This window comes from Mobula hypostoma, chromosome 20, assembly GCF_963921235.1.
Source record: "Mobula hypostoma chromosome 20, sMobHyp1.1, whole genome shotgun sequence".
Lineage (NCBI taxonomy): Eukaryota > Metazoa > Chordata > Chondrichthyes > Myliobatiformes > Myliobatidae > Mobula > Mobula hypostoma.
Window position 1 is genome coordinate 34,399,325 of NC_086116.1, and position 26,784 is coordinate 34,426,108.

General features: G+C 42.7%; 1 protein-coding gene across 4 annotated transcripts in view; it reads right to left on the reverse strand.

Moving 5' to 3' along the window:
* Positions 1 to 509: 509 nt before the first annotated feature.
* dclre1c (DNA cross-link repair 1C, PSO2 homolog (S. cerevisiae)) overlaps positions 510 to 26,784 on the reverse strand; it is a 63,574-nt gene continuing 37,299 nt past the window's right edge. For 3 of the 4 annotated variants that reach the window (XM_063072646.1, XM_063072648.1, XM_063072650.1), the window contains 3 exons: positions 24,059 to 24,147; positions 16,565 to 16,662; positions 510 to 3,462 (listed from right to left, as the gene is read on the reverse strand). In XM_063072646.1, the coding sequence (XP_062928716.1) occupies positions 2,519 to 3,462; positions 16,565 to 16,662; positions 24,059 to 24,147 (1,131 nt within the window). In that variant the 3' untranslated portion in view covers positions 510 to 2,518. The remainder of the gene's footprint in view (positions 3,463 to 16,564; positions 16,663 to 24,058; positions 24,148 to 26,784) is intronic. The other variant, XM_063072647.1, reaches the window with a different exon arrangement.

Below are 26,784 nucleotides of genomic sequence, written 5' to 3' on the forward strand. Positions count from 1 at the left end.
ATGAAAAAGGCACAACAGTGCCTCTTCCATCTCAGACGGTTGAGGAAGTTTGGTTTAGCCCCCCAAATTCTAAGACCTTCCTATGGGGGCACGCATCACTGCCCGGCATGGGAACTGTACTTCCCTCAATCGCAGGACTCTGTAGAGAGTGGTGAAGACAGCCCAGTGCATCTGTAGATGTGAACTTCCCACTATTCAGGTCATTTACAAAGACAGGAATGCAAAAAGGACCCAAAGGACCAGTGGAGACCGGAGTCACCCCAACCACAAACTGTTCCAGCTGCTACCATCTGGGAAACAGTACCGCAGCGTAAAAGCCAGGACCAGCAGGCTCCGGGACAGCTTCTTCCACCAGGCCAGCAGACTGATTAATTCATGCTGACACAACTGTATTTCTATATAATATTGACTACTGTATCCTATTGTACATATTATAAATTATTATAATTGCACACTTCAAGAGACGTAATGTAAAGATTTTTACTCATGTATATGAAGGATATAAGTAATAAAGTCAATTCCATTCAATTTTACAACATTGAATCAAAGATTTAATTTGACTTTTTTGACACTGATCAATAAAAAAAAGACGTGTCAAAGTGAAAACAAATTTCTACAAATTGGTCTAAAATTTATTACAATTATTAAACACAAAATAGTTGATTGCATAATTACTCACCCCCTTCAAGTCAGACCTGGGAATACAGGTACATAATTCATTGAAAGTGGCATCACAGGTAGATAGGGTTGTAAAGAAAGCTTTTGGCATATTAGTCTTCATATATCAAAATACTGTCACAATGTTATGTTGAAGTTGTATAAGACATTGGTGAGGCCTAATTTGGAATATTATGCGCAGTTTTGGTTACTGATCTACAGAAAAGATGTAAATACAGTTGAAAGAGGACATAGAAAATTTACAAGGATATTGCCTGGTCTGGAGGACCTGAGTGAAAAGGAACGATTGAATAGTTTAGGACATTATTCCTTGAAAGATAGAAGATTGAGAGGAGACTTGATAGAGGTATACAAAACTATGAGGGGTAAATATTGGGTAAATGTAAGCTGGCTTTTTCCACTGAAGTTGGGTGGACTACAACTAGAAGTTATGGGTTAAGGGTGAAAGCTGAAAAATTCTTCACTCAGAGAGTCTTAAGTGTGGAATGAGCTGCCAGCGCAAGTGGTGCACGTGAGCGCGATTTCAAAGTTTAAGAGAAGTTTGGATAGGTACGTGGATGGTAGTGTTAGGGAGGGCTATGGTCCCGGTGCAGGTCGATGGAGGTAGGCAGTTTTAATGTTCTAGATGGGCTGAAGAGCCTGTTTCTGTGCTGTACTTTTCTATGACTCTATACCATGTGAGTAAGAGACTGCAGTGTGTGTGAGAGAGAGACAGACAATATGGGGACTGTCGAATACATTCACAAGTGAGTGAGAGACTGTGTATGGTGTGTGTGCATGCGCAACTGTGACTGCCTGTGTGTGTGCACAACTGCATGTGTTAGTGGTGAGGAGGGCAAATTCAGAAAGATAAAACAAGTTAGAACAGTGGTGCAGAGGGTAGAGTCACTGGCTCATAACACCAGGGGTCTGGGTTCAATCCTGAGCGCAGGCACTGTCCACGTGGAGTCCGCATGCTCTCTGTGACCAGGTGGGTTTTCCCCAGTTGCTCCTGTTCCTTCCCACATCCCAAAGACATGCAGGTTGGTAAATTAAGTGGATACTGTAAATTGCGACGATTGTTGATGAGAGAGGGAGAGATATGTAGGGTTCAAGAGAAGTTACGCAGACAGGACGTCGTGGGGGGGGCAGAAGAATGAGGGGTGATTCTCATTAAAGAGGAGTGGTTGTCAGGGTTTGCTTCTCTAACTGAGGAGTCTAGAACCAGGGGTCACTAATCTCAGAATATGAGATTGGCCATTTAGGGCAGAGACAAGGAGACATTTCTTCACTGAGGTGGAGAGTCTTTAAAAAGACCAGAGCATATTTGGGCCACGGATAGACATAAGAGATTCTGCAGATGCTGGAAATCTGGAGCAATCCAGGTACAAATCGCTGGGGAAGCTCAGCAGATCAGGCAGCATTTATGAAGGCAAATGAATGGTCGAATCTTCATCAGTCCTTATGAAGGGTCCTGGCCCGAAATGGTGACTGCTCATGGATGCTGCCTGACCTGCTGAGTTTCTCCAGCGTTTTGTGTATTGTGGGCTGTAAATAGAGAAGCTTTTTGGATCTAAAGGGAAACAAGTGATAAGGGATTGGTGCTGAAGGGGGAGGTGGAGGTAAGTTCTTACAGAAGGGCGTACATGGAAGATTATCTTATGAAACTGGGTAGCAGACACAAGGAGCCAAGCAGTCTACTCCTGCATTCCTACAGCATAGATGACGAAAGTCCTATTTTCCCAAAAATAACCCAAATTATGCATCAGTGCAGAGAAACGAGAGCCATTTGACTGAAGTTCTGGGTTTTCTACTTCACTTTAGCTCCCGTGCTCTCATCCCCACCAGCGGCAGACATGCACTACAATTTGCAGCCACTCGTGTGTTTGTGTTTTTCGGTTTTCACAGCCTCTCCCGCAGCTAATTTACAGTAAATGACATTCAGTTCCTTGGCCAGTGGTAACTCAGAGTCCGGGGTGGACGGTATCTCAAACTCTGAGGATGTCTGAGAGTCATCAGATTTAAAACCAGAAGTCACGTTTTGTTCTCGTCCTCCTGGGAGGTGAGAGGCAGTATTTGTATTTGTATCCTTAATGCTGACACTGAGCACTGGGTGGGAACTGCACTCACTGTTTGATGGACAGCTTGGAGCTTCATAGTTCTGCAGTTCTTCTCCAGTGCTAACTTTCTCTAGTCTCATTAAGTTCAGTGTTGCTTTGTCATTACTGTTTGGGAACTTCACAGAGTCCACTCCGTTGTCTGGGGCATGCACAGGTTCTTTTCCAAACAAGCTGCCCTGACTGCCTTGCTCCGATATGTGGGTTGACTGGGATGAAGTTTGTGAGGGGAAGAAGATGGAATCTCCATCTTCGGAATCGCTGAAGAGCTTGGGAGAGTGTGGACTGACCTCTCGTTCCCCAACGTTTTCCAAACCCTCGTCCGTTTCGGATACCGAAGCTGGCTCCTGCTTGAAAAACAAGCCCCAAGGAGGTGTGTCTGTCTCACAGGCCACTGTCCCCATCTCCCGCCGCTCTGTGGGATCGGCAGGCTCTTGACACCGCGTCAAGCTTGCATCATCTTTAGCGCAAGCCTCCTCAATCTCGTCATCTTCGTCCTCATCGTTTGACTCCTCACAGTCGAAGAACTCAGGATTTTGGCAGATGATCTGCTCATTGGCACCATGTGTGAGCACTTCTCCGTTGTGTTCAGGGGTTTCCCCAGTGGGTGGCGAGTGTTGTGGAGCGCACGATACTCGCTTTGATGGAATTGGATGGCAGTCATCAAACAAGTCCCGGTAGTCTGCGTCTGAAAGAGAAACAGTTTTATATTCACAGAAGCAGGCCATTCGGCCCAACTGGTCCATGCTGACCACAATGCCCCATCCAAGTTAGACCCAAGAAGGATCTTACTTTAACGTAAATTCTGCTGAGGCTTTAGAAGACAGTCAGACACCACTTGAGTATTGTAAGCAGTTTTGGGCCTCATTCTTAAGAAAGGATGTGCTGTTATTGGAGAGGGTCCAGAGGGAGGTTCACAAGAATTATCCCGGGAATGAAAGGGTTAACACTTGAGGAGTGTTTGATGGCTCTGGGCCAGTGTAGACAGCCTCAGAACAGAAGGCCATCCATTTAGAACAGAGATGAGGAGGAATCTCTTTGGCCAGAGGGTTGTGAATCTGTGGAATTCATTGCCACAGACAGGTATCGAGGCCAAGTCACTGAGTATACTTAATGTGGAGGTTGATAGATTCTTGACTAATCAGGGTGCCCAAAGTTATGGGGAGAAGGGCTTTAGGGGCATGAGAGAGGAGTTTGCCCAGGTGGATTGGAGGAGAATACTGACGAGGAGGATGGCAAAACAGGCAACTGAAGTTTCTGGGAGTAGTTCACAAGGCGCAGGATAGATGTGTCCTACAGAAGTTGTAGTTGTCAAATGGCAGGGCTAGGCAACTGTGGCTGACAAGGGAAGTTAAGGACTGCATAAAAGCCAAGAAAAGGGCTTTTAAGGTAGCAAAAGTGATTGGGAAGTTGGATGATTGGGAGGCTTTTAAAATCCGACAAAAGGCAACTAGAAAAAGAAGGGAACAGATGAAATATGAGAGCGAAGTAGCCAATAATATAAAGCGAGATACTATAAGCTTTTTCAGTTATATAAAAAAATAGAACGAAGGTGAGAGTTGATATTGGACCACTGGAAAATGATGTTGGTGAGGGAGTAATGGGGGACAAAGAAATGGCAGATGAACTTCGAAACAAGAGAAAATCTGCAGATACTGGAAATCCAAGCAACACACACAATGCTGCAGGAACTCAGCAGGCCAGGCAGCGTCTATGGAAGAAAAAGTACAGTTGACATTTTGGGCTGAGACCCTTCATCAGGACTGGAGAGGAAAAAAAGGATGAGGAGTCGAATTAAAAGGTAGGAGGTGGGGGAGGGGGAGGGGAGGGAGAAACACGAGGTGATTGGTGAAACCCGGAGGGGGTGAGGGGTGAAGTAAAGAGCTGGGAAGTTGATTGGTGAGAGAGATACAGGGCTGGAGAAGGGGGAGTCTGATAGGAGAGGACAAAAGACCATGGAAGAAAGAAAAGGGGGAGGAGCACCAGAGGGAGGCGATGAGCAGACAAGGAGATGTCAGACGGGGAAAAGGGGCTGGGGAATGGTGAAACGGAGTTGTTGCCATTACTGGAAGTTTGAGAAATCAATGTTCATGCCATCAGGTTAGAGGCTACCCAGACAGAAAACAAGGAGTTGCTTCTCCAACCTGATTGTGGCCTCATTGCAGCAGTAGAGGAGGCCATGGATAGACATATTGAAATGAGAATGGGAAGTAGATCCAAAATGGGTGGCCACTGGGAGATCCCACTTTTTCTGGTGGACGGAGTGTAGGTCTCGGTGAAACTGTCTCCCAATCTACATCGGGTCTCACTGATATACAGTAGGTTACCCCAACAGACTCACAGGTAAAGGACTGACAGATGAACTTCGGTCATTGCTGTAGAAGATACTAGCTGTATGCCAGAGGACCGTGAGTGTCAGGAAACAGGAGAGAGTGTCATTGCTATTACAAAGGAAACGTGCTAGGCAAACAGAAAGGTTCCAGGTGGACTCATCCTAGAGTCCTGAAGGAGGTTGCTGAAGAGATAACGGATGCATTGGTCATGATCTTTCAAGAATCACTTCATTCTGGCATGGTCCCAGAGGACGGGAAAATTGCAAATGTCACTCCACTCTTTAAGAAGGGAGGAAGACAAAAGAGAGGAAATTATAGGATAGTTAGCCTGATCTCAGTGGTTGGGAAAGTGTTGGAGTCCATTACTAAGGACGAGGTTTCGGGGTACTTGGAGATAAAATGATAAAATAAGTCAAAAATCAGCATGGTTTCAGTAAAGGGAAATCTTGCCTGACATATCTGTTTCAGGCTTCCCCCGCCATCCGAAGGTAGAGCGTTCCTATGAAACGGTTCGTAAGCCGGAATGTCGTAAAGTGAAGAAGCAATTACCATTTATTTATATGGGAAACTTTTGTGAGCGTTCGCAGACTCAAAAATAACCTACCAAATCATGCCAAATAACACATAAAACCTAAAATAACAGTAACATATAGTAAAAGCAGGAATGATATGATAAATACACAGCTTATATAAAGTAGAAATACTTTTCCACAATCATTGCCTGAACTGTTCTCCGTAGCGAAAATCTCACGCAAGCGCCGTCGGCAAAAACATGGCGCAAGTGCTCTCCAGTAACCTTTAAGCTATGAAGCTGCCAAATCATAGCAAATAACGTGTAAAAATACACGGCCGATATAAAGTAGAAATAACGTATGTACAGTGTAGTATCACTTACGGGAATTGGGACAGCGCCAAGCACACTGATGATGGTGTGTTAGGCTGAGTCGTCGCAGGTTGGAGTGGTGCAGTGGTCCTCAACCTCCAGGCCACCGACCAATACTGATCCGCGAAGCATGCAGGGGTCCAGCGGTAGCCGGGAGGAACCCAGCACATCTTTAAGAAAAAAAGCCGAAATAAACATGCTAATTAATTAGGTGCCGCCCGGCACGTAATTGTCGGCCCAGATCAGTGCTGATTTCCGATTGCATCACCTCTGATCTGGGCCGACAATTACATGTCGGGAGGTACCTAATTAATTAGCATGTTTATTTCAGCTTTTTTCTTAAAGATGTGCTGTGTGTCTCCTGGCTACTGCTGCATTCTCGGCGAATCAGTATCTGTCGCGGCCTGGGTGTTGGGGTGGTGGGACACTGGAGAGTCATCTCATTGTCTGTTTCCATTAGAGCAGGCAGCTTATCTTCTCCTATGACTGGCTGCCTCGATGTCGAAGGTCGAGGTTCGTCGTCTGCTGTGGCTGATGTGGAAGGCTTGCTTGACTGCTAGCCTCGCGCATTTTTCTATCATACAGTTCTTTGTAAGCACTCAAACCATCCTGCAAATATCCCCTAAACTGACATACCCTTTCAAAATTAAAGTCGTACTTTATCATTACTCATTCGGTTTCGATTGTTATCCTTTCCTCTTCCAATTGCATCAGCTCTTCATCTATCAGTTCTTGATCATGGGATGCCAAAACCTCTTCAACATCATTTTCATCAGCTTCCACAAGCCAAACTCACTTAGTCCTTACTTCGTTCACCACGATCGAAACGCTTAATTATGTCTAGTTTTACGCTAAGTGTAACACCCTTACGAGCTCTTTTAGGCTTTTCCGATACCTTAGAACTCATCTTGCAAACGGCTGCTCACAGGCACGTGTTTAAGTAATGCCGGCTGGAATGCCGTTCCGAATCCGGGGGAGAACGGCTGCTCGGGGCGCGCGCTGATTTTTTCGTAACAGAGAAAACACCTTCTGTTAGCAAAAACAGGGTACTAATTTAGGTCTTTCGTAACAGTGAGGTTTCGTAAAGCGAACGTTCGAAAAGCGGGGGACACCTGTACAGTTCTTCAAGGAAGTAACAAGCAGAATGGACAAAGGAGAGGTAATTGAAATTATTGGCTTAGATTTTCAGAAGGCATTTGATAAGGTGGCTCACATGAGGCCGCTTAACAAGACAAAATCTTATGGTATTACAGGAAAGATACTGGAAAGGATAGAGGAATGGCTAACAGGCAGAAGGAAGTGAGTGGGAATAAAGGGGGCATTTTCTGGTTGGCTGCCGGTGACTAGTGGTGTTCCACAGGGGTCAGTATTGTCAATTATTTAAATAGTGGAATTGATGGCTTTGTGGCAAAGTTTGCAGATGATACAAAAATAGGTGGCGGGCTAGATAGTGCCGAGGAAGCAATGCAGCAAGACTTAGACAAGTTGGAAGAAGGGGCAAAAAAGTGGCAGATAGAATGAAGTGTTGGGAAATGTATGATAATGCATTTTGGTAAAAGGAACAATAGTGCAGACTATTATCTAAATGGGGAGAAAATTCAAACATCAGGAGGTGTAACGCGACTTGGGAGTCCTTGTGCAAGACTCCTAGAAGGTTAATTCATAGGTTGACTCTGGTAAAAAAAAAGGCAAGTGCAATGTTGGCATTTATTTCAAGGGGAATAGAATACAAAACTAAGGAGATAATGCTGAAGCTTTACAAGACACTAGTCAGGCCGCACTTGGGAGTACTGTCAACAGTTTTGGGCCCCTTGTCTCAGAATGGGTGTGTTGTCATTGGAGAGAGTCCACAGGAGGTTCACAAGGATGATTCCAGGAATGAAAGGTTAACATATGAGGAGTTATTGGCAGTTTTGGGCCTGTTAAGGGAGAAGAATTTAGAGGAATGCATGGGGATCTCATTGAAACCTACCAAATGTTGAAAGGACTACCTAGATAAGGTGGATATGGAGAGGATATTTTCTCTGGTGGGGGTATCCAGCCTCCAAATTGAGGGGTGTCCTTTTAGAACAGAAGTAAGGAGGAATTTTTTTTAGCCAAAGAGCGGCAAATCTGTGGAATGCTCTGCCACAGACTGCGGTGGAGGCCAAGTCTGTGGGTGTATTCAAAGCAGAAGTTGATAGATCCCTGATTGGTCGGGGCATCAAGGGATATGGTGAGAGGGCAGGTATATGGGGTTGAGTGGGATCCGGGATCAGCCATGATGAAATAGCAGAGCTGACTCGATGGGCTGAATAGCCCAATTCTGCTCCTACATCTCACGGTCTTATGGTCTAAGGCGGGAGAATAGACAATAGACAATAGGTGCAGGAGTAGGCCATTCGGCCCTTTGAGCCAGCACTGCCATTCACTGTGATCATGGCTGATCATCCACAAACAGTACCTTGTTCCTGCCCATATCCTTTGACTCCGCTATCTTTAAGAGCTCTATCTAACTCTTTCTTGAAAGAATCCAGAGAATTGGCCTCCACTGCCTTCTGAGGCAGAGCATTCCACAGAACCACAACCCTCTGTGTGAAAAAGTTTTTCCTCAACTCTGTTCTAAATGGTCTACCCCTTGTTCTTAAACTGTGGTCTCTGGTTCTGGACTCCCCCAACATCAGGAATATGTTTCCTGCCTCTAGTGTGTTCAATCCTTAATTAATCTTATATGTTTCAATCAGATCCCCTCTCATCCTTCTAAATTCCAGTGTATACAAGCCCAGTCGTTCCAATCTTTCAACATATGACATTCCCGCCATCCCTGGAATTAACCCAGTGAACCTATGCTGCACTCCCTCCATAGCAAGAATGTCCTTCCTCAAATTTGGAGACCAAAACTGCACACAATACTCCAGGTGGGGTCTCACCAGGGCCTTGTACAACTGCAGAGAGACCTCTTTGCTGCTATACTCAACTCCCCTTGTTATGAAGACCAACATGCCATTAGCTTTCTTCACTGCCTGCTGTAACTGTATGCTTACTTTCAGTGACTGATGAACAAGGACACCCAGATCTCGTTGTACTTCCCCTTTTTCTAACTTGACACCATTCAGATAGTAATCTGCCTTCCTGTTCTTGCCACCAAAGTGGATAACCTCACATTTATCCACATTAAACTGCATCTGCCCACTCACCCAACCAGTCCAAGTCACCCTGCATTCTCATAACATCCTCCTCACATTTCACACCGCCACCCAGCTTTGTGTCATCTGCAAATTTGCTGATGTTACTTTCAATCCCTTCATCTAAATCATTAATGTATATCGTAAATAGCTGCAGTCCCAGCACCGAGCCTTGCAGTACCCCACTAGTCACTGCCTGCCATTCTGAAAAGGACCCGTAATCCCCACTCTTTGTTTCCTGTCTGCCAACCAATTTTCTATCCATGTCAGTACCCTACCCCCAATACCATGTGCTCTAATTTTGCCCATTAACCTCCTATGTGGGACCTCATCAAAGGCTTTCTGAAAGTCCAGGTACACTACATCCACTGGCTTTCCCATGTCCATTTTCATAGTTACATTCTCAAAAAATTCCAGAAGATTAGTCAAGCATGATTCCCCCTTCGTAAATCCATGCTGACTTGGACCAATCCTGTTACTGCTATCCAAATGTGCCAGTAATTCATCTTTTATAATTGACTGCAATGGGGTTGAGAGGGAAAATAAATCAGCGATGATGGAATGGTGGTGCAGATTCAATGAGCTGAATTGTCTAATTCAGTTCCACGTGGTCCTCTAATACAATGAATAAGGTAGCCGGGTAGTTACTGTATTGGTATCTGCATCTATATGTTATAATTATGTGGTTTTGTTAGTTTTTCAGTCTTGGTCTGTCCTGTGTTTTTGTGATATCACACCAGAGAAATATTGTATCATTTCTTAATGCATGCATTACTAAATGACAATAAAAGACGACTGCGTGTCCTCATAATCTAATCTAATCTAATCTCAAAATGCAAGTTCACAACAGCTGCAGGATTTAAATTTAGCTGATTACAGTATCCTGCTGAAGACTGTAGCTCCATAAAACCCTGGTTGTACCAGACTTGGGACTATTGTGTTCAGGTCTGGTTGCATCATTACAGGAAGGATGTGGAGGCTTCAGAGAGAGTGCAGAGGAGATTTACCAGGACGCTGCCTGGACTAGAGAGCGTGCATGTGAGGAGAGGTTGAGCAAGCCAGGGCTGTTCTCTTCGGAGAAAAAGAGGATGAGAGGTGATTTGACAGAGGTGCACAAGATTAGGTTTAGGTTGACCTTAGAGTAGGTTAAAGAGTCAGGACAACATTGTGGGCTGACGGGTATTTACTGTTCTACATTCAAAATGAATCTGGCAGCATTGAGCATGATCCTAAAGCTACCAGTTTGTGGTTAAAACAAAACATCTGTTTTAGTAAAGCCCTAGGGAGGTACATTGTCTGGGCCAAGGAGACCCAGTCCAGGAAGAACTAGGGGGGTTGGGTGAGGCATTGTGTATCAGCTGGCAGGCAATTAAATTACAAACAGGTCAGTGTGTGAGTTAGTTAGCCAGTGGGGAATGAGAAGGAAATGGGACAGACTTGCCTATTCTTCAATTCCACACTGTCCAAAGACAGCACTGACCTTTGCAACATGTGACGCAGTTCCTAATTACAACTACTATCAAAGGGTGTGAAGAATGTTTAATGGCAGTAATTTTACACCGCTGGTCTGAGAAAGGAAGTTAACCGTGCAGCGATATCAGGAAATTTGCTGTGGGTGGGTGTGTTTGTGTGAGAGAGAAAGAGAAACAGAGATAGAACTAACATTCCCCCTCATACTTTTTTCCAGTCACTTTACAATTATGCCTCTGGTATTAGTCATTTCCGCCCTGGGAAAGGTCTCTGGCTGTCCACTCGATCTATGCTTCTTAGCAACTATAAAAATAATTATGTTTTCATAGCCACATGGATTAAAATTTCAGGTCTCCTGCATTCCATTCATGCCTTCAAATTTCAAAGTACGTTTTTAATCTAAGTATGCATATTATATACAACCTTGAGATTTGTCTCCTTACAGGCAGCCACTAAACAAAGAAACCCAATAGAAGCCACTAAAGAAAAGATTGTCAAACACCCAATGTGCAAAAAAAAAACAAACTGCAAACAATAAAAGCAAGTATCATTCAGAACTGAAGTTCACAACAGTGAGTCACAGGCACGAAGCTTTCTTCATCTACAATAGTAACATTAAAATTTAAAACTGCACATAAATACACGACCGTCTAATCAACAGATTACATTAGAGCAATTTATCAATTATTTTGATGATATAAAATACAGCAGACATTATAAACATAGTTTGTGGTTTGTAAAAATGCACTTTTAAAATTATTCAGTCCATCTATTCTTCAAACAATGACTAGATCAAGGGTTCCCAATCTTTTTTATGCCATGGAGCCTTACCATTAACTGAGGGGTTCGTGGACCAGAGGTTGGGAACCACTGGACTAGATTGTGCTGCACTTTAAAATTTAAATGTTGCTGTTTTAAATGGTCTGCACTCAGGTTAACCTAACTTCTCACCTTAATCTCAAGAACTATCCTTTTGCAGTTAGATTTATAAAATGATCATTTCAAGTTATTCATCAACAGAATGCAGGAGACTTGCAATTTTAATCCATGTGGCAATGAAAATTTAGTTACCTACAGCTGCTAAGAAGCATAGATCACGTGGACAGCCAGAGACCTTTCCCAGAGCGGTAATGACTAATACTAGGGGTATAACTTTAAGGTGATTGGAGGAAAATGTGAGGGGGAGTGTTAAGAGGTAGATTTTTATTTATTATTTTTAATTAATTATTTTTTTTACTTTTTTTTTAAACACAGAGAGTGGTGGGTGTGTGGAACACCCTGCCAGGGATGTAGCAGACAGAGACAGATACATTAGGGACATTTAAGAAGCTGAGATAGGCAATGGATGATAGAAAAATGGAGGGCTATGTAGGAGGGAAAGGTTAAGATTGATCTTGGAGTAGGTTAAAAGATCGGCACGACATCATAGGCCAAAGGCCCTGTACTGTGCTGTACTGTTCTATGCTCTTATTATTCCAAATGAACAGAAGCAATAGAAGTAATGGCAAGCCATTCAGCGCCTCCTACCCATGCCACTATTCAGTAAGATTACGGTTGATCTTTAACCACAGCACCACCTTCCTGCCAGAGTCTCGTACCTCTGAGTTGTCGTGTTTTAAGTTCTGGGTTGGGTAGAATAGTTTCTATGTTTCTAACTGTACAGCATAAGAACAGGACATTTTGTACATTAAGTTGTGTGAGACTTATTAAACAAGTGATTAATTGCCTAATTAAAGTAATCCCTCTTCCCTTACAAAATTGATATCCCTCCATTATTCATTTGCCTATTTAAATGCCTCAAACAATTCTATTGTTTTTAAAATTTTTTATTTTATTTTGAGACACAGCGTGGAACGGGCCCTTTGAGCTGCACCACCCACCATTTTAAGACAAGCCTAATCACAGGACAATTTACGATGAACAATTACCCTTCCAACTGGTAGGTCTTTGGACCGTGGGAGGAAACCGGAGCACCCGGTGGAATCCCACGCGGTCACGGGGAGAACGTACAAACCCCTTACAGACGGCGCCAGAATTGAATTCCGAATTCTGAGCTGCAATAGCGTTGCGCTAATCGCTACGATACCATGGCGCTCAGTGGTGTTTATCCACCACCACCTCTGGCAGTGCATTCCTGGCTCCCAGCACTCTGCACGCTTCCTTTCAGCTGATCCCCACTCAAACTAGAGGGCGTGCCTTAAAAGTTAGATATCTTGACCCTAGGAAACAGGCAAGACCATAAGATATAGGAGCAGAACTAGACTATTCAGCCCATCGAGTCTGCTCTATCATTCCATCATGGCTGTTTTATTATCCCTCTCAACTCCATTCCCCTGCCTTCTCTCGTAACATTTGATGCTTTGACTCATCAAAAACCAATTGGCCTCTGCTTTAAATATACCAAATGACGGCCTCCACAGCCGTCTGTGGCAATGGATTTCACAGATTCACCAGCCTCTGGCTAAAGAAGTTGTCTCTCATCTCTGTTCTAAATGGATGTCCCTCTATTCTGAGGCTGCACCCTCTGGTCTTAGACTCCACCATTGTTGGAAACATACTCTCCAAGCAGGGCTGAAATGGCTAGCAGTTTTAAGGGGCTTGGAAGTAGGTACAGAGGAGATGTCAGGGGTAAGTTGATGTTTTTTTTAAAAAACGCAGAGAGCGGTGAGTGCGTGGAATGGGCTGCTGGCAACAGTGGTGGAGGTGGAATAGATAGGGTCTTTTAAGAGACTCCTGGAGAGGTACATGGAGCTTAGAAAAATAGAGGGCTATGGGTACCCCGAGGTAATTTCTAAGGACATGTTCAGCACAGCTTTGTGGGCTTTTTTACTCAGAGAGTGGTTGGTGCGTGGAATGCACTGCCTGCATCAGTGGTGGAGGCAGAGACACTAGTGAAGTTTAAGCAACTACTAGACAGGTATATGGAGAAATTTAAGGTGGGGGGTTATATGGGAGGCAGGGTTTGAGGATCGGCACATTGTGGGCCGAAGGGCCTGTAATGTGCTGTGCTATTCTATATGTTCTATATATATCTGCAGAATCACTGCTTCCATAACACTACCTGCCCCTCCACCTATCTTTATATCATCTGCAAACTTGGCCACAAAGCCATCAATTCCATGATCCAAATCATTGACATATAGCATGAAAAGCAGTCTCAATACTGACCCTTATAGAACACCACTAGTTACCGGCAAACTGGCTGCCCCTTTATTTCCACTCTTTGCCTCCTGCTAATCAGCCAGTCTTCTATCCATGCAAGTTTATTTCCTATAATGTCATGTACTTTCATCTTGTTCAGCAGCTTCCTCTGCAACAACCTTGTCAAACACCTTCTGAAAATCCAACTGAACAACATCCCTGACTCTCTTCTTCCTATTCAGTCCATTTCCTCAAAGAATTCCAACAGATTTGTCAGGCAAGATTTTCCCTTGAGGAAGCCGTGCTGACTGTGGTCTATTTTGTCATGAGCCTCCAAGTACTCCCAAAACCACATCCTTAACAGTAAAGTCCAAAATCATCTCAACCACTGAGGTCAGGCTGACTGGCCGATCATTTCCTTTCTTCTGCCTTCTTCCCTTCTTACACAGTAGAGTGATATTTGCAACTTTTCAGCCCTCCAGAACCATTCCAGAATCTAGTGATTATTGAAAGATTACCACCAATACCTCCATGATCTCCTTAGCTACCATTTTAAGGTGACTTGCCTACCATCAGAATTTTCATCTTCCCAAGCACCTTCTCCTTAGTATAGCAACTACACTCAATTTTTCCCTGACATTTGTGAATTTCTGGCATACTGCTAGTGTCTTCCACATCAAAGACTGACGCAAAATACTTATTTAAATTCATCTGCCATTTCTTTGGGTACAGTCTCCCCTCAGACTCTGCTGCTCCAGAGAAAACAACCCATGTTTGTTCAATCTATCATTATAATACATGCCCTCTAATCCAGACAGCATCCTGGTAAACCTCTTCTGTACCCTTTCCAAACCCTTCACATCCTTCCCATAATGGGGTGGCCAGAACTGAAAGCAATACTCCAGCTACACCCTAACTGGAGTTTTGTAAAGTTGCAACATAACTTCCCGCTCTGCAACTCAATGCCCCAACTAGTGAAGGGGAGCATGCCCTGTTCCTCCTCTACCAACTCATTGACTTGTGCCACCCACTTCCAAAGTTAAAAAAGCACAAGTACCTTTCTTCCGCTCTGCCATCAGATTTCTGAGCGGACCACGAACTCATGAACACTACATCGCTCTCCTGCTTTTGCAAGACTTTTTAATTTTCTTGTCTTGCACTGCACTGCTGCCACAAAACAACCAATTTCCTGACTTATGTTCCACACGGCGTGGTGGGGTGGAGATGCATCTCTACCAAAGGAGGTGTAAGGTGCTCCTTTCCACTGCTAGTCTGCAGGTCACCCTTGGGCAAGATGTAGCACCTGCTTAGCCCTCCCGATCAGGGTCATGTGAAGCCATGGGAGCAGGTTGTGGATGGTCATATGAGCGGTTGGTGCACATCACAAGGCAGACAATCTCTGAAGAGTATTGATAATGGCTGAGGCCACCTGTCTTGTAAAGACACTGCCCAGAAGAAGGGCAAACCACTTCTCTAGAAAAATTTGTCAGTAACAATCATGGTCATGGAAAGACCATGATCGCCCACATACAATCTGTCCAGGTACCATATCCGATGCAGACTTTGGTGACCATGGTTTTCCATATAGATCTATCCTTTGTATTTTGGATGACTTTCATTTCCTCGATGTGTAGCCACCTGGCTGTGTTTTTGATGTACATAAGCCGAGGTCTTCCTCTAGGTTTACTCCCCTCAATCTTTCCAGCGAGTATGAGTTTTTCCAGTTCATCTTTCCGCATGATGTGTCCTGGGAATCTGAGTTGTCTTTCTCTTATTGTTGGTATGAGTGATCGAACTGCTTGGGCTCTTCTGAGAACTTCTTCATTTGATGTGTGTGGTCCATGATATTTTTAACATTCTCCCGTAGAACCATAATTCAGCTGTTTCTAGTCTCTTTTCCATTGCTGGAGAAATGGTCCAGCATTCACTTCCATAAGTCAGGATAGAATAAATGTAGCACTGCAGTATTCTGTTTTTAGTGTACGTGCTCATCTTTCTGTCTGTTAATATGGTCTTAATTTTTTGGAAAGCTTCTTTTGGCATTGCTATTCTGTATTTGATATCTGTGTCACACCTGCCATTACTTGTTATTAAGCTGCTAAGATATTTGAATTTGTTGACTTGTTTGATGTTTGTATTTCCGATCTTGATCACACATTGTGGGATGTTTGTCTTTCTGGAGATGACCATGCTTTCTGTCTTCTTGGTGTTGATTGAGAGGCCTCTGCGATTACTTTCTGCTGCCACTATAGTGAGTAGTTCTTGAAGTTTTGTTTCTGAGTGCGGTATTAGTACGATATCATCAGCATATCTGATGTTATTTATATTATGTCCTCCAATTCTGAATCCTTTGATGTCTTTGATACTTCTCAGGATATTTTCACTATACAGGTTGAATAAATCTGGTGAAAAGACACAACCTTGCCTGACTCCTCTCATGATATTCACATACTCACTCACTTCTCCTTCTATTCTGATGGATGCTGTCTGGTCCCAGTATAAGTTTCATAAGCAACGTGTATCTTTCCCATCTATGTCAAGATCTTGAAGTATTTCCAGAAGATCTTGCTGTCTGACAATGTCAAAAGCTTTTGTATAGCCAATGAAACATAGGTAGATGTCTTTTTGTACCTGGATGGCTCGTTCACATACAAGACATAATGATGATGTGTTCCACACACACACATCACCCTCTGTGTAAAAAAAACCTACCCCTGACATGCCCCTTTATACTTTCCTCCAATCAGCTTAAAATCATACCCCCTTCATTGTTTTGGCTCACTGTTCCGATGCACATACCTTCTTGATTTAAGAGATTCTGCCTCAACCTTTTCAGCTTTCCCAGTGGCCTGTAGGTGGTTTCCTGCCCTGATCCCTTTCTGCAAAATGTCTTCAAACTGAAGAACAAAAGACAAAGAAAATGTATCACAATTAAAAGCAATAGAATGACCACTGATGTCTAAGTCCATTTAATGTTACTACCCTCCAAGTAAAGGCAGTTCATTACACAGGAGAGAACAGATACTTTATCTGCAACAAGGAACAATCTACAGGACATCTCAGTGAGCCAACTAAAAGCTGGAAAGTTATATTGCATTTAGAGTTAGTTATAAAGTTATTGAGCCCTGTGGCACAGAAATAGGCCCTTTCAGTCTGTTCCGAACTGTTTTGTCTTGTCCCATCTTCTGGCATCCGGACCATAGCCCTTCCATCCATGTACTTATCCAAATTTCTCTTAAATTTTGAAATCAAACCCACATTTACAACTTCTGCTACCAGCTCGCTCCAAACCCTCCGAGTGAAGAAGCTCCCCCCTCATGTCCTCCGTAAAAACTTCACCTTTAACCCATGACCTCTAGTTCTGGTCTCACCCAACCTCAGTGGAAAAAAGCCTGCTTGCATTTAACCCTTCTATACCCCTCATAATTTTGTATACCTCTGTCAAGTCTCCTCTCATTCCCCTACGCTCCAGGGAATAAAGACCTCACCTATTCAAACCTTCCCCACAACTCAGATCCTCAGTCCTGGCAACATCCTTGTAAATTTTCACTGCACTCTTTCAATCTTATTGATATCTTTTCTGTAGGTAAGTGAGTGGAACTGCACACAATATTCCAAATTTTGCTTCAATAACGTCTTATACAACTTCAACATAACATCCAACTCCTGTGCTCAATATATAGAATTATGAAGGCCAATGTGCAGATTGGTGCTGAAAGCATGGTGACACATACGGGCTGCCCACAGCACATCCTCAGGCTGTGTTGGTTATTAATGCTAGCAATGCATTTGGGGAGGGGGGAGGGGGAGACAGACGCACTGACTCCTGGTTTAGTTCTGCCTTGATATCTCATTCCCTCAAGGATCCAAACCCTCCCCATCCCTCTAATTCCCTCCAGTCTTGTGATCCTGTGAGGTATCCGAATTCATCCACACATTTGAGATATCACTGCCAGGCCTGTAAATACACTGTCCAGCAGCCATTTCCTGTCAACCAAGAGTTTCCCCGGGCTGTGGGTGCTCCGAAGGTCAGTGGAAAACTGCCCACATTGGCGAGTCTGAAGCCAGTCAGGGACAGCAGATATCCTTCATGGGACAGCTACATCTTTGAAAAACTGGTAGTTTCACGGTCAGAGTCACACAGCACAGAAACAGGCCCTTCAGCCCAACTAGTCCATGCTCAGAAAGATGATATTCCAAGCTAATCCTATTTACCCATGTTTGGCCCAATAGCCCTCTAAACCGGCGGTTCCCGGCCTACCAGGGTAGGACAATGAATGTAGGGTACCGAGGAGTGTGGTAAAACAGGGGGGTCTAAGGATACAGATCCATACTTCCTTAAAAGTTGGGAACCCCTGCTCTAAACCTTTCCTTTCCATGAACCTGTCCAAGTGCCTTTTAAATGTTGTTAATGTACCTGCCTCAGCCACTTCCTCTGGCAGCTCATTCCATGTACTGACCTCCCTCTGGGTGGAAAAGTTGCCCCTCAGGTTCTGAATAAACCCCATTCCTTTGGGCTGAAGATACAAAAGCCTGAAAGCTCGCCCCACCAGGCACAAGAAGAGCTTTCACTCTGCTGTTATAAGACTATTGAAAGGTTCCTTAGTACGACAAGATGGACTCTTGATCTTACAATCTACCTCGTTATGATCTTGCATCTTATTGCCTATCCACACTGTCTTTCCTCTGTGGTTGTTACGCTTTATTCTGCTTTCTGTTATTGCTTGCCTTGTCCTACCTCAATGCACTGTGTAATGATCTGATCTCTATGGATGATATGAAAGAGGTTTTTCACTGTATCTTGGTACATGTGACAACAATAAACCTATACTAATTCTGTCTCTACCCTTCATTAGTTTATACACCTGTATAAGATCATCCCTTATCCTCCTACGCTTCAACCAGAGAAGTCCCAACCTGCCCAACCACTCAGTCCTGAATCCCAGCAACAGTGTTACAAACCTCTTAGTCACAAGTCCTGACAGCACCCTCAGAAACCGCAACCATTGTTAGAAGTCTTGTTTACACTAGTACTAGGTCATATTCCATTCCAAACAGGTCTAGTAACTGACAGTTTGCTCTCCTCTTCCTCCTTCATCTCAGTTGGAATCATTCTACCCTTAGTGACCACACCCTCTGTTGCCACACTTAAGATTTCGTCCCCAAACCTTCCCACTTCCTTCTCTTCCTCGGCTGTTCTTCAAAACCCAGCTCGGTATCTCCTTCTGTGACCAGCCAACATCTCAGAGATGGTGCACTGCATTAAAGATGCAAGATAAATCAAGTTTTTAAAAAAAAATTCAGCTTAAGAATCAGAATCAGGTTTATTATCCCAGTCTTATACAACGTGAAATTATAAACACAAGAGGTTCAGCAGATGCTGGAAATCTGGAGCAACACACACACACACAATGCTGGAGGAGCTCAGCAGGTCAGGCAGCATCCATGTAGAGGAATAAACAGATGAGACCTTTCACTAGGAGCTGAGAAAATGAAAGATGGAAGAAGACGAGGATTTCTGACATCTCCAGCTTCCTTAAGATTTGTACAGCAGAGAAACAGGCCCTCAACCCATCATGTCCACGACAACCCATCATGTCCATGACAACCGCCTAGTCCCTATCTGAGGGCAGGTGAAGTTAGAAACCACGTGGGACGAGGAGGTGGTGAAGGTGTCATCTTTAACCTCTCCTTGGTCCACCCATCACTTAGGGCTCGTGTCTCACCCCTCCCCTTTCCTTTACACCGCCCACCTCCCTCTCCAGCTTTAAGTGTGTTCAGCAACTACACCTTAGGAAGCTTCTTATAAACACAAGAGATTCTGCAGATGCCAGAAATCTAGAGCAACATACACAAAGTGCTGGAAGAACTCAGCAGTTCAGGCAACAGCTATGGAAATGAATAAATATTTCAATCAAGATCTTCATCAGAAAGGAAGGGGGCAGAAACTAGAATCCAGAAAAGAAAGGGGCTGGTATCCATCATTAAGGAACCTCATCACCCAGCTCAAGTCTTGCTACCATCAGGAAGGAGGTACAGGAGCCTGAAGACACACACTCAATGATTCAGGAACAGCTTCTTCCCCTCTGCCATCAAATTTCTGAATGAACGTTGAACCCGTGAACACTAACTACCTCAGTACGTTTTTATTTCTATTTTTGCATTACTTATTTAATTTAACTGATTATATGCAGTGGCATGCAAAAGTTTGGGCACCCCGGTCAAAATTTCTGTTACTGTGAATAGCTAAGTGAGTAAAAGATGACCTGATTTCCAAATGACAAAGTTAAAGATGATACATTTCTTTAATATTTTAAGCATGAAAACTTTTTTATTTCCATCTTTTACAGTTTCAAAATAGCAAAAAAGGAAAAGGGCTTGAAGCAAAAGTTTGGGCACCCTGCATGCAGTACTTAGTAACACCCCCTTTGGCAAGTATCACAGCTTGTAAATGCTTTTTGTAGCCAGCTAAGAGTCTTTGAAGTCTTGTTTGGGGGATTTTCGTCCACTCTTACTTGCAAAAGGCTTCTAGTTCTGTGAGATTCTTGGGCCATCTTGCATGCACTGCTCTTTTGAGGTCTATCCACGGATTTTCGATGATGTTTAGGTTGGGGGACTGTGAGGGCCATGGCAAAACCTTCAGCTTGCGCCTCTTGAGGTAGTCCATTGTGGATTTTGAGGTGTGTTTAGGATCATTATCCTGTTGTAGAAGCCATCCTCTCTTCATCTTCGGCTTTTTTACAGACGGTGTGATGTTTGCTTCCTTTGCTCATTGCAGCCAAAAAGTTCTATTTTAACTTCATCAGTCCACCAGACTTGTTTCCAAAATGCATCAGGCTTGTTTAGATGTTCCTTTGAACCTTTTGAATAGAACTTTTTGGCATGTTTGGAGAAAAAAGGGTGCAGAATTTCATGAAAAGAACACTTCTCCAACTGTTAAGCACGGGGGTGGATCGATCATGCTTTGGGCTTGTGTTGCAGCCAGTGGTACGGGGAACATTTACTGGTAGAGAGAAGAATGAATTCAATTAAATACCAGCAAATTCTGGAAGCAAACATCACACCGTCTGTAAAAAAGCCGAAGGTGAAAAGAGGATGGCTTCTACAACAGGATAATGAACCTAAACACACCTCAAAATCCACAATGGACTACCTCAAGAGGTGCAAGCTGAAGGTTTTGCCATGGCCCTCACAGTCCCCCGACCTAAACATCATCGAGAATCTGTGGATAGACCTCAAAAGAGCAGTGCATGCAAGACGGCCCAAGAATCTCACAGAACTAGAAGCCTTTTGCAAGGAAGAATGGGCGAAAATCCCCCAAACAAGAATTGAGAGACTCTTAGCTGGCTACAAAAAGCATTTACAAGCTGTGATACTTGCCAAAGGGGGTGTTACTAAGTACTGACCATGCAGGGTGCCCAAACTTTTGCTTCGGGCCCTTTTCCTTTTTTATTCTGAAACTGTAAAAGATGGAAATAAAACAGTTTTCTTGCTTAAAATATTAAAGAAATGTGTCATCTTTAACTTTATGCCTTTTGGAAATCAGCTCATCTTTTACCTGCTTAGCTATTCAGAGTAACAGAAATTTTGACCAGGGGTACCCAAACTTTTGCATGCCACTGTATATGTGTGTAAATATATATTATACACACACTCACAATGTAATTCCCATTTTTTCCTCTATTATTTTGTATTATATTGTATTGCTACCGCAAAGACAAATTTCACAACACATGCTGATGATATTAAAGCAACATACATCAAAGTTGCTGGTGAACGCAGCAGGCCAAGCAGCATCTATAGGAAGAGGCGCAGTCGACGTTTCAGGCCGAGACCCTTCGTCAGGACTAACTGAAGGAAGAGTGAGTAAGGGATTTGAAAGCTGGAGGGGGAGGGGGAGATGCAAAATGATAGGAGAAGACAGGAGGGGGAGGGATCCCCCTCCCCCTCCAGCTTTCAAATCCCTTACTCACTCTTCCTTCAGTTAGTCCTGACGAACGGTCTCGGCCTGAAACGTCGACTGCGCCTCTTCCTATAGATGCTGCCTGGCCTGCTGCGTTCACCAGCAACTTTGATGTATGTTGCTTGAATTTCCAGCATCTGCAGAATTCCTGTTGTCTGATGATATTAACCTGATTCTGAATCTGAAGGAAGAAAGAATGAGGTAGTGTTTATGGGTTTGCAAACATTAAAGATTTTTAAGAAAAAAAAAGCCATTAGCAGAACTAATTAGAATTGATCTAGATATTATGGGTTTTAGAGTTAATCAGGAGGAATATAAAATTAATCTTTTTGCCGATGATGTTTTGATCTATTTAACAAATCCACAACATTCGTTACATAAATTATCTTCTAGATTGGATGAATATGGGAAGGTATCAGGTTACAAAATAAATTGGGATAAAAGTGAAATTTTACCTCTTACTAAAGGAGACTATAGTCAATGTCGATTAGTAACCCAATTTAGATGGCCGGTAAATGGTATAAAGTATTTAGGTATAAGACTTGATAATGATCTAAAGAATTTATATAAATTTAATTATTTACCACTATTGAAAAAAATTCAAGAAGATCTTGACAAATGGATGATATTACCAATAACATTAGTAGGTAGAGTCAATGTTGTAAAAATGAATATATTTCCTAGATTACAGTATTTGTTTCAAACATTACCAATACAATTGCCACAGAAATTTTTTCAAGAGTTAAATAAATGTGTGAGAAAATTTCTTTGGAAAGGTAAAATGTCAAGAATATCATTGGAAAACTTGACATGTAAATTTGGGTTAGGAGGGTTACAACTTCCAAACTTTAAAAACTATTATAAAGCAAATCAACGTAGATTTATTGCATCTTTCTTCGATGTTCGAAAACCAGCATGGATTAAAATAGAACTAGACAAGATAGGAGAAAATAGACCTGAAGATTTTATATATAAATGGGAATCTAAATCGATACGGGAAAAGAAAGAATCTCCTATATTAACACATTTGATTGATCTATGGAAGATGATAAATGTTGACAATGAAACACAGAAATCTCTATTAGCAAGGAGACCTTTGTTCCAAAACAGACTTATTCCTTTTACAATGGACAATCAACTTTTATATAATTGGTACCAAAAAGGGATTAAATTTATAGGAGATTGTTTTGAACGAGGTATATTGATGTCATTTGAACAATTAAAGGATAAATATAAAATATCTAATAATACTTTCTTTTGTTACTTTCAATTAAGGGCTTACTTAAAAGGTAAGCTGGGTCAAACAATGTTTTTGCCAAAACCTAATGAAATTGAAATTTTAATTCAAAAAGGGAAAATTAAAAATTTATTTCTTGTATGTATAATTTGATTCAAGAACAATTAAACAAGGAACCCATAAGTCAAAGCAAAAATGGGAAACAGATCTGAATATTATTATTGATGAAACAAATTGGTCAAGACTTTGTCTTGACAGTATGACAAATACAGTAAGTGTTCGACTTAGATTAGTACAATATAATTTTTTACACCAATTATATATTCCACCGCAAAAAATAAATAGATTAAATTCAAATCTATCTGATAAATGTTTTCGGTGTAATCAAGAAATTGGTACTTTTTTACATTCTACTTGGTCTTGTTTTAAAATTCAACCCTTTTGGATAAATTTAAGAATCTTATTGGAACAAATTACTGCAACTCAACTTCCACATAACCCTGTATTATTTTTATTAGGTGATATTGAAGGGATAAAACCGAAACTTAAATTGAATAAATATCAGAAAGAATTTATAAAAATTGCATTGGCAGTAGCTAAGTAGACTATAGCAGTTACTTGGAAATCTGATTCGTATTTAAGTATGGATCGTTGGAATAATGAAATGGCTAGTTCTATTCCACTCGAAAAAATTACTTATAATTTAAGAGATAAATATGTAACATTTTTGAATATTTGGCGCCCTTATTTACAAAAGATAGGATGGCATATTTAAGTGCTCCGATAAAGACTTTGGTCACTTGGGGAAAGTAACGAATAATTATACCAAATTTATTTTGAATCCCATGGAGCATGTGGAAACCTTCCAATACCCAGGCGGCTCTTTTTTTTTTTCTTTTTCTTTCTTTTTAGGTAGGACTATATATGGTAGGGGGAGGGTTAAGGGGAGGGGGGAGGGTAGATTCTTTTTTTTTCATGTATTCTTTTTGAAAATTCAATAAAAATTATATTACAAAAAAAAGGAAAAAAAAGACATTTTAAAGGAGTGAAGTTCATTCACGAACACTGAGCTGACATCAAATGGTCTACTCACAACTCCCTAATCTCTTCATATGTCTTGCCAATGGGCACCACATTCGGATAGATGGTCACAGGTTGTATGTACGAGATGAAATCCTTAATCTGGCAGCAAAGGGAAGAATGAGGGAGAAGGTAAAAGAGAAATTTAAAAAAGTTAACAAAAGATGGAATGTAAACATGTTTGAGATCACAGGGCAGAGAGGTGGCACTGTGGTTAATACATCGCTTTACAGCACCAGACATCAGTGATTGGGTTCAATTCCTGCCTCTCTCTTTACGGAGTTTATATGTTCACCCTGTGACCGTGTGGGTTTCCTCCGGGTGCTCCATTTCTCCACTCCCCCCGCCCCCAAAGTTCAGAGATGTTCCAGTCAGGATTACTGTTATGTTGGTGCGGAAGCATGGCGACACTTGCGGGCTGCCCAGCATAATCCTCACTGATTTGATTTGATACAAACAGCACATTTCACTCTATGTTTTCATGTACATGTGGACAAATAAAGCTAATTTTTAAAATATCTTTTTCTCTACGACACCTCACCAATGGTGCAGAGGTCATGAAAATCATTACTGCAGATCACTTGTTGCTTATTATGCCTCCCATACTGAGGGGCACAATCTCAACCTCAAAACAAAGTACACATGAGGGTTTGTGGTTTATCAAATCGTACAAGTAAATGTGCCATCTGCTTAGGAATTGCTGGGTAATTTCCAGCAGAACAAAGCATTGTCATTTTTCAGTTTTACTGTGTTTACAGGAGAGGGGGTGGACAGTCCAGTCACATTGTCACAAGTACTGAGATACAGTGAAAATCTTGCCATACATAATTACACTGGAAAGCAAGAGGAAATATGATTTAATACTTAGAAATATTTGCTTCATATTCCTGTGTGCCATGATCTGACTAAAACAAGTTAACAGTCTCCTTTCTGAGGGTGCAGGTGCTGGAATCTAGAGCAACACACAAATTTCTACAGCAGTACCGTGGAGAGCATTCTAACTGGCTGCATCGCCATCTGGTACGAAAGGGGCCACTGCACGGGATCGAAATAAGCTGCAAAAAGTTGTAAACACAGTCAGCTCCATCATGGGTCTGCTTAGCTTTGATGTCTTCAAGGAGCGATGCCTCGAAAAAGGCAGCATGCATCATCAAGGACCCCTAGATGCCCTTTTCTCATTGTTACCATCAGGGAAGAGGTACAGGAGCCTGAAGGCACACACTCATTGATTCAGGAACAGCTTCTTCCCCTCTGCCATCTGATTCTGAATGGACATTGAACCCATGACCACTACCTCACTATTTTTTCTTTTTTCTCTCTCTCTTTGGCACTACCTATTTAATTTTTAAAAAATAAACACACCTACTATAATTTAGTTTTTATTGTTATGCATTGCATTGTACTGCTGCTGCAAAACAACACATTTCATGACATATGCCGGTGATATTAAAACTGATTCTGAAAAGCTGGAGGAACTCAGCAGGCCAGGCAACATTTGTACGAGGGAACTGGACAGACACTGTTTCGGGTCGAGACCATTCATCTGGAGCAGTATCAGAGGTGGATAAACTTGGACTGAGCTTCACCTTCTGTCCAGTTGCTCACTGGTGCCTGGTGAAGATCTACGGAAGGGAACATATCCAATTTCATTGCCCGCCTCCTCACTAATTCCAAGTGTTCCACTGGACCGTAAAATTGTTCTTTTCTTTGTGTTTTGAAATTTCTGATGCCTGCTTGTATTTTGTCTATGTGCATAAATTGTTCTTTGCGTTTCCTAGTGGTTACAGTTCTGTGAGTTATTCTGGAAGCTTCTAGCGCATATTATTTGAATAGGGGCTATCTGATCCCAACTTCCGGTTACTACGGCTCTACCGAATGCATGCAACAGCTTTCTGGTGGTCAAAAACTTAAGAAATCTGACTAAAAACATTGCTAGAAGCACTTTTTCCTGAGGTAAATTGTGTAAAATTATCACTGTGAACAGTGAATGGGGGACCGATGGCGAGGTGAGTTCGGGGGGTAGTGGGTTGCAGAATCGATGCAGATGGAGTGAGCCAGTCAGAGAGAAATCGGGACAGTGGAGCTCCGATGCCCATACAATTGGTCTGGGTGATGGGTTGGATTGCTCTGGGTGCCAAGAGGAGAAGTCAGGGCAGGAGATTCAGTGCCCATACGACTGGCCTGGGTGCATGGTTGGATCACTCTGGGTGATGGGCTGATTTGAAGAGCTTGAGAGCAGCTTCAGGCTGGATGGTGAAATCTGGGCCTGGAGCAAGTCCCTGGGCGGCACGGTCTAGGCTCCGAGCCTTTCGCTGCAGCGGTGCCCAGGTCCTAGTGCGAGGTATGATACGTTGTTTAGACAATTTAATGCTGGCCTAGAATGGAGGTGGGAGCCAATTTTGCTCGCTCTCCACGATGTTCACTCCTCTCTCCAGGGTGCCAGAGCCTTTCACTGTTCTGTTGCTTCGTCAATTTAGACAGAAAAGACATAGTGCAGGGATCTGGGACTAGAGCTGATATCGCTCCTTCTCCATGATGGTCACCCCTCTCTCCATGGCGCTAAGACTATGAAGACTGGCCCAACTGTTGTGCTCTGTGCCCGCTAATATGATGATCTGACAAGCAAGGCTTTGGGCCTACTCCAGATTGCTCCAGGGTTTGGATGTGAGGACTCAATTTTGGTTTCAATTGTTGTTGTTCGCTTCAGTTGTTTGCATGATTTGTGTTTTTTTTCCCTCT